At 53.1% G+C, this 8,217-nt stretch overlaps 1 protein-coding gene across 1 annotated transcript; it reads left to right on the forward strand.

The window, feature by feature from the left end:
* Positions 1 to 192: 192 nt before the first annotated feature.
* Positions 193 to 8,127, forward strand: PHF13 (PHD finger protein 13). Its single transcript, XM_082776786.1, has 4 exons — positions 193 to 283; positions 1,049 to 1,150; positions 1,382 to 1,934; positions 2,335 to 8,127. The coding sequence occupies exons 1-4, from the start codon at positions 245 to 247 to the stop codon at positions 2,559 to 2,561; spliced, it is 921 nt and encodes a 306-aa protein (XP_082632912.1). The 5' UTR covers positions 193 to 244; the 3' UTR covers positions 2,562 to 8,127.
* Positions 8,128 to 8,217: the final 90 nt, after the last annotated feature.

The raw sequence follows: 8,217 nt of genomic DNA on the forward strand, positions 1-8,217 counted from the left end.
CCCCCACACCGCGCCCGCCCATCCTGCCTACATCTCCCAGCATCCCCCCCGCGCCGCCGCACTACATTTCCCGGCATCCCCCGCGCGCTGCCGGACTACTGCTCCCGGCAGCCCCCGCGCCGGCGGCCGCCCCTTCGCCGCCTCCCGCCGGTACCGAGCGGTTCGCGGGGCTCGGCGCTGCCCCCCCCCTCACAACCCCCCCCCCTCACGGCCCCACCGCCGCCGCCACCCGCCCCGCGGGGCCATGGACTCGGACTCGTGCGCCTCGCCGTTCGCCCCGGAGGTGAGCCGTGCCCGGGGGGGGCCGCCTCACCGCCGCCTCACCGCCCCCCCCCTCTCTCCGCCGCCCGTTCGCCGCCGGTGCCCGTTCGCCGCCGCCGGGCCGGGGCCATTTTGTGGCGCTGGGGTGCGGAGCCTCGGCCCGGCCGGGCGGCGGGGAGCGGCGGAGGGTGGCGGAGGTGTCCCCCCCCCCACCCCGCTACCCCCGTCCCGCCGTGGCGGCCGGTACCGGGCCCGGGCAGCGGGGCTGGGGGGGTCCCGGAGGGTCCCGGGGGTCCCGGGGGGCGGCGGAGCTCGGGGGCTGCCGCGGGGGGTGGGGGCGGGGCGCGGCGGGGAGCGGCGGCGGCGGGCGGGGCCCGGAGGAGGGGGGAGGGGGGGCACCGGAGAGGGGGGGGGAGGGAGGGGAACGGGCACCGGAATGGGGGAGGGGGTGGGGGGGTGGGGGGGGAGCGGGCACCGGGAGAAGTTGGGGGGGGGGCGGCCCCCGGGGAGCGGCAGCGGGGGGAGGAGGGGAGGGAAGGGGAGGGGAGAGGGGAGGGGGCGGGTTCCGGCAGCGGGGGAGGGGAGGGAGGGAGGGGAGGGGGCGCTCGGTTCCGGGAGCTGGGGGGGGGCCGGATCCGGGCAGCGGCAACTGGGAGGGGGCCGGGGGGACCCCGCCGCTGCCCCGTGCCCCCCCCCCCCCTCGGTACCGTGCCGTGCCCGCCCCGTGGTGGAGGCGCCGCCGCTGACCCCTCCCTGTCCTATTCCCCCCCCCCCCACCCTCTTCCAGGATTTCTCCCCCGCGTCCCGGCGGCACCGCACCGTGGAGGACTTCAACAAGTTCTGCACCTTCGTCCTGGCCTACGCCGGCTACATCCCGTACCCACAGGAGGTGAGGGGCAGCCCCGATACCGGTACCGGCCGTGCCACGCTGCTCCCAGGGCTTTACCAGGGCCTTACCGGAGCCCCCACGGCAGTGCTGGGTGCGGGGAGCGGGAGCATGGGGCAGGGCGAGCGGAGCGCCGCGGCGTGGAGGGCGCGGTACGGGAGCGCCGAGCGCTGCAGCACCGCACGTGCGCCGCCTCCGAGGCAGTGCCGGGATCTGATTTCTGCTGTTCTCTAGGAAACGCCGCTGAGGAACAGCCCCAGCCCTCCCAACAGCACTGGAGGCACGATCGACAGCGATAGCTGGGATCCCCGCTTCAACGACGCCCCCTCTTCGGTTTCCCTTCCTGCCAAGAACAGAAAGAACTTCAGTCAGCTGAAGCGAGCTAAACCCTATGGCTCCCTCTTCCAGCGGGCAAAGCCCGGCAGCTTCCTGCCGGAGCGAAAGCAAGTGGATAAGATCAGGAAGAAGAAAAAGCTGAAGAGAAGGGAAATGGAGGTGTCTGCGGAGGAAGACTACGAGGAGAAGCTGCTGGAGCTGGAGGCAGAGGACTCTTTTGTAGAGACGCCGATGAGCCCTTCGTCTGAGGGCGACCCTCAGTCTGTGACTGAGCACAGCTCGGTGTGGGACTCTGACACGCCGTCCAATGTCTCCTACCCTGCCGTGACAGCTGAGCAGACGGTGGAGATACAGAGCGTGGGCAAGAGAACGGTCATTCGCCAGGGCAAGCAGGTCGTCTTTCGGGATGAGGACGGCACTGGTGATGACGAGGACATCATGGTGGATTCAGGTAGGTGGCCTGGCTGTTGGGAGGTGGTGTGGGAGGTGGTGGGCCGGGAGCAAGCATTGGTGCTACTGCCAGTGCAGCATGAGCAGAATACAAAGGTGCATTGGCTGTGCCGAGTTAATTAGCAGTTTTGTTGGGAGGAAAGTGAGGGGGGTGAGGTTGACAACTTTTGTGGCTATAGAAGCAACAAGTTCTGCTCTCCTGCATTACAGCAGCTTTTGTGCTCTTGCTGAGCAGGAGTTTGCAGAGACTAGTGTCTCATTGATGGAAAGGTCAGCAAAGTGCCTGTCTTTGAAAGCCAGGCAGTTCCTTTGGATTGGAAGCAAAATAATTCCCGGTGTAGCTGAAGGGCAGTAGAGATCTGTCAGGAGTCAGAGACGTAACTTGATGCGTTTTGTTTCAGACGATGACTCGTGGGACCTCGTCACCTGCTTCTGCATGAAACCTTTTGCCGGGCGGCCGATGATCGAGTGTAACGAGTGCCACACCTGGATCCACCTCTCCTGCGCCAAGATCCGCAAGTCGAACGTCCCAGAGGTGTACATATGCCAGAAGTGCCGGGACTCCAAGTTTGACATTCGCCGCTCGAACCGCTCCCGGACGGGCTCGCGCAGGCGCTTTCTGGACTAGGCAAGGGACGCGCGCTGCGTGGGCGGGCAGGCGAGCCGTGCAAAGCACAGGCGCCGGCCGGGAGCTGGGGAGAGCTCCCCCGAACTGCTGCTGCTGCTGCTCGGGCCGAGGGGCCGCCCAGCCTGCCTGCGGCACCAGGGCTGGGGTCTCCCAGAGCTGTGGACGGCCGGGGCTGGAGGAAGCAGCCTGGTCAGAACTGCTGCTAAGTACTGAGGAGCTCAAGGGACAGCTGGAGCTCCCTGGGTTCGGCGGGGTTTTGTCCAGTTACAGCTATGGGTTGGATGATGTTTTGGGAATGTATAATACCTTTGCCACGTATTTTTTCTCATCCCATTGGGAAACTGCAAAACTTCTCTGTGCTAGGAAACTCATCCTCTGAAGAGGGAGGAGGAGGAAGAGGGAATCTGTGTGAAGAGTCTGAAAAGTAAATGGCCACGTGTTCTGATTTTAATGTAACGTTATACCCGCCCGTTTGTCCTTCTGTATCGATCTCAGATATTCTCAGGCTCCGGAGGAGTGAGCGAATGCATACCGGCCTCTGTGATCTGCCTGCTCCTCCGTGGGCCCGGGCAGGAGGCAAGTTCTGTGATTTGGTATTGGTTGAGTAAGGATGGGACTTCCTCCTGCTCTGAGGGCCTGGTGCGCTTCAAGGAAGAGAACAGTCCTCCTTCTGGGTGGGCAGTGCTGGAAAACAGTTGACATCAGATTTCCTAGAAGTCTCTTCTTAACAGTGATTTTTTGTGACTTTGTTTTGCATGATTGGCTCAAATGTGTGTGTGGGGGGGATACCATTTGCTCTGTTTCCCGGCCCTTTGTTAAACTCTAAGGTGCTGTTTCAAGAAGACAATGACTCTCCCTTTTTTCAGCCCAGAATTAAAGCATGGACTGTAAAAGGGGCTGTAGTAAACTTAGAACCTGGCCAGTCTGGTTCGGGATTAGATCATTTCCATCTGAGCACTACAGACAAGTTGACTTTGTTTTCACAGTTTGTTTTTTGAGACTGGATGTATAACCAGAAAACCAAAATCTTTAACCTATTGGTTGCAAATTACACAGATGAGAGCAAATGCAGGCTATGCAGCTAGCAAGGTGAAGTGCAGTGAAGAAGATCCATCTGCTTCTGGGAAGGACAAGAGAGCAGAGGCCCCACCAATGCTGCGGTCCCTTGGCAGGCCTTCCTGGGGCCTCAGCCCGTGGGAGGTCTCTTCAGAAACGTGACAGGGAGCCCAGGCTTGTTTGCAAGGCCACCAAGATCGAGGTGTTGTCCCTCAGTGACCAAACAGAGCAAGCTGTATGTATTGCACAAATTGAGTTTGTTTTTGAGGTGTTTCTCTTGAGTTATGCCTGATGAGCACGTTCTCTGTCCTGCTGGGACCATGAGGCGAGGGGAGTCAGTGACTGCAGCTTCAGCGAGGTCGGCGCTGACAGGAGCGTGTCTGCTGGTCCTGCAGACACAGCTGGTCAGAGACTGCCTCACCCGAGTACTGGCTGACCAGGAGACACGTTCTTCATCAAAATCCTGTCCCACCATGCTGTAACAGCCGACTCTAGGTTCTGAAAACCAGCTCCAGCTTCTGTCAATCCAAGACCCTGACTGTGGTTTGCTGCCTTCCAGAAGCTAAATGGAACCACCAAGGAGTTTGCCAAAGATTTGCCCCCTGCGGCTGCCCGACTGCTCCTTACAGCCAGAAAAATAACCAAAGTTCTCAAATGCTGCCATTTCACTCTGCGAACAGAAAGGCTTTGGAAGATCCTGGTTGCAAGCTCTGTGAGGGTTGGACCTGCTCTGAGTATTGGCATTTTTGTGTTTACAGCGTGTCTGCAATTCAGCTGGACCTCCGTGGAATGTGTTCCTAAAATTTTTATGGGAGAAATGTTAAATGGCCAAGTGAACCTGCCTCTTTTTTTTTTTTTTTACAGAGGTTCAATACTAATCAATGTGACTGACTCTTGTTCTGTTACCTTTTCAGATTTATCCCAGTAGATGGTGTCTGACAAGTCCAGCACGTTACAATATCAGCAGAGAGAAAAAAGTAACATCTCCATTCTTTTAGTTCATCACTTTCAGCCATGTATAATTATAGTTTAATTCAGAACTTTATTTTTTCATTAAAACTGTTTTAATGAACCATGCTTTTTTTTAAAATGTGGAACAAATGAACAATGTCTCTGTTTTATTCTGGATTCAAGAGTCTGCTAGTATGACTTACTAGTGTGCAAAACATTTGTGCTGGGGGGCAGCAAGACTCAACCAGAAGCCCTTTTCCCTAAACGATAAGCACGCAGGGAAGGAGAGGAGTACCCCAAGCAGATCTCCCCCTCGTGTCCTGACAGGGGCCTGCTCTCCCTGCCTTTGTAGCAGTGTCCCTCCTGATTCTGCTCTGGGCAAGGTAAATTGTGGTGGAGCCCAGGGCAGGGACAAGCCCCTGGGGCGGCTGGGCTTGTGTTGGGAGGGGTAAGAGGCGGCTGCTGCAGGAACCCAGAGGGGCTGGGGTCTGCTAAAGGGGGTGAAGGCTGGGCCAGCCTGGGGGGAGAGGGCTCAGGGAACCAGCCCCTGGGCTGCACTGCCCCCACCTCACAAAAAGTCACCTGCTTGACCACCCCAAGCCCTTGTTAAGCCCCTGGGGAAATCCTTCCCTCCTCCTCCTCCATCCCCAGAGCAGCCTGGCTGCAGGGCGACTCTGCCCCCACAGGTGAGTGCTGAGAGCAGGAGGTGTGAGGAGCAGAGGCACCAAGGACCCAAAACTGCCAAAGTGCTGCTTGTGCCTTGCTGCTGCTCCTCAGCTCCTGTACCAGCCACAACCTTGACATGCTGCTCAGCCAGCCACACTCAAAGCAGCTTGGCAAAGTTAAGATTACTCAAGTCCTGAGTTGAGTAAATGGCACTCAATCATATTAAAAGCTGAGCCCTAGCTCCTTATAGCTTCTATTTTAATTCTATTTGTAACTTTGAGTTGTACAGAGCAGTGAACAGAAGTCCCAGAGGAGGGTGAAGCTGGAAAATGGCAGTTTCTCACAGCACATACAGGGTGGGTGAAAGCAGCATTTTCTCATGTGGGGCTATTCTCACAATCTCTGAAACTGAGCACTGACTGACAGAAAATAAAGAAGAGGTGGGCTGGGGTAAGTAAGTACTCAGCAGGAGACCAAGCTGAGACTTGGGGCTAATGGGGGAGACAGGCAGGAAGCAGACTCCACCGTGTGGACACAATCCAGCAATGCTTGTCACACACTGCAAGGAAGCACAAATGGAGTTAATGCATCAACTGTTGTGGAGAAGACCCTGCTGAAGGAGCAAGCCTTGTGCCTCACAGATGTGAAAAGCCACTTGTAGTAATTGCAAGGAAGGGAAAACAAGTCTTTATCTCTGGAGGGATGACCTTGCAGGAAAAGTATGATCTGTGTATTATTTCCATGCATTTTTTTTTTTTACTATGTTTAGCAAAGGACCAGGGGCAAGGCCCGTGTCAGTAATTTTATTTTAATGAGTTGCAAATTCAAGTGATCAAAGGTAAAATTCACCTGTTCCTTGCGTGAACTACTCAACAATTAAGCAGAAATCATTCTGAGATGCTGGGGGATGATATAATAGAGTGGGAACACAGGAGAAAATTTTCTTTGCTAAGAACAAACTGCCATGAAGAAAGCACGTGCTCGAATCCAAGCTGTGGCCAGGTGGCTGAGCTGTCCTCAGGTACCGCTGCATTGATTGACGTACATGGGAGGAGGCTGATAAGGTTTTTCCAATATAACGGGTACCTGAAGTTCTCATTCCTTGCAGTCCTTCACTGGCTGAATCGTACTGAGACAGCAGGAGCACAGGGTTGTCAAAGATGTGAGCATGTACAGAAGACCACAGAAGACCACAAGAAGTAAATCCTAAACCTGTATCTTCGCCTCAGGAATTTCTAGCTTGAAGGCTTGTGCAGAAAAGACCAGCACACGTTCCTGGATCCTCATTAAGGTATTTTAAGCATCTGCTAGCTCAGTTAGAGAAAGAGGTGTCACCACACATTTTAAAGTTTACACCTAGAGCTGCTACCCTGTTACACATTTTAACTGCTGGAGCAGAAGGATGTGCTTCTACCTCTCAGAAACGGTATTTTTAAGAGTAGTAATACCATGGACCATCTTGAAGCATCAAAGCATTTTTTTAAATTGTATTGCTATATATCTACGTTTTACAATAGATAATGTCTCTTGAATGGTAACAGGAACTGCCTTTCAGGAACTTGTCAGAAGTATTGTTTTATTGTGCAAACTTGTCACAGAAACTCTTCAGTGTCATTTGCTCTGCTAGCTATAGGAGTATGCTATTTTTTTGTAATTAGTAAATAGGTTGTCACTGTTTTGCACTTGCTTATGCAAAACTCTTAATTTTCATTACTCCCACTGGGAGCATTTTGCTGCATCCTAGTCAACACAAAATGAGTATCTCTCTTGACCATATATGTCAGGCAGTGACAAGACATGAAAAAGGAAATTCTGGTGGCAAGTCCCGTTCAGTTCAGCTAGCTACAGATACGATCAATCAAAAGAGGTCAAGAAGCAGGATATGACATGGGGTGCAGTAACATTTATACAACTTGCAACCCTTGATTTTCAGAGAGTTTATTTTCAATACTGTCCTAAAGATGCAAAGGGAACGGTGGCTAGTTTTCATCTGAATATAATTTATTTCATATTTTACATTTAATATCAGATCAACAGAACATTGATCATAATGAAATAAAAACCTACAGCAGGAGCTGGTCACAACTGAAGAGTTTTGGTTTGTTTTTATTTAAAAAAGTGAACAACACTTAATTGTATGAACTTGTTTGGGAGTGGTGGCATCTCTTGCAGACCAGCTCAAGTAAGCCTGTTTTTGGAAATCTAATTGTCTTGTTACAGTTCCTTGCAGCAGGGCATTTAAGATCAGGACTTGAGCGAAGAGAACCATGGTCGAAAAGAAAAAGGGACCAGGCTGCCATTTCTGTTTGCTGTGTCACTAGGACAGGACTGCTGCTAAACCATCAGCATGGCTTCCATGCAAGACCAACGCAGCCAATTTATGTCACAACTGATGCTTTTTTAGAAGAAAACTGAACTTTACATTTTCAGCTCTTTACCCTATTTGGCTTCTCTCCTCACTTTGGTCTGGTTTACTTCTGTAAATTACATTCCTCTTTTTCCTATAAATAAATTACATGAATTGTCCTTCTCCCCAGTTTGCTTTCCTACTTCCCTGAAAACCTTGACAGGAGATGGTTCTAGGTGACAGAAGAAGAGTTAGTAAGATCATTATACCTAGTGTCCTCATCCGGAATAGCAGTGTTTGAAGTGAGCAGCTGAACGGATTCATATGGAAGAGATCCATGTCACTACAAAAAGCAAAGAGCTTCATTCCAAACATACTTGTTCTTAACAAGTACATTTCAAATACAGAATTGGGATGGAAAATGAGTTCTGTCCTCTTTCCAACAAAAGGATTTACACAAAAGACTGGAGGTGACCTTAACTCAGAGAACTTAACTTTCCCTCAGGAGCAGAAAAAGTTATGTTACCTACCCCAGTAAGCACATGGAGAAGCGAGAACAAGTCTTCTTCCTTGTTCAGTGCAGGAAGATATATGTGAGACTGCACAAATGGACTGTGGCTAAATGGCAACTGGGAA

This window comes from Aythya marila, assembly GCF_965140915.1.
Source record: "Aythya marila genome assembly, chromosome: 21".
Taxonomy (NCBI): Eukaryota; Metazoa; Chordata; class Aves; order Anseriformes; family Anatidae; genus Aythya; species Aythya marila.

Bases quoted from the DNA above. Each gene is read 5' to 3' on its own strand.
- PHF13 (XM_082776786.1), top strand. From the start codon at position 245: ATGGACTCGGACTCGTGCGCCTCGCCGTTCGCCCCGGAG. The intron at 1,151-1,381 runs GTGAGGGGCAGC...GCTGTTCTCTAG, and splicing joins ACATCCCGTACCCACAGGAG to GAAACGCCGCTGAGGAACAG. The intron at 1,935-2,334 runs GTAGGTGGCCTG...GTTTTGTTTCAG, and splicing joins GGACATCATGGTGGATTCAG to ACGATGACTCGTGGGACCTC.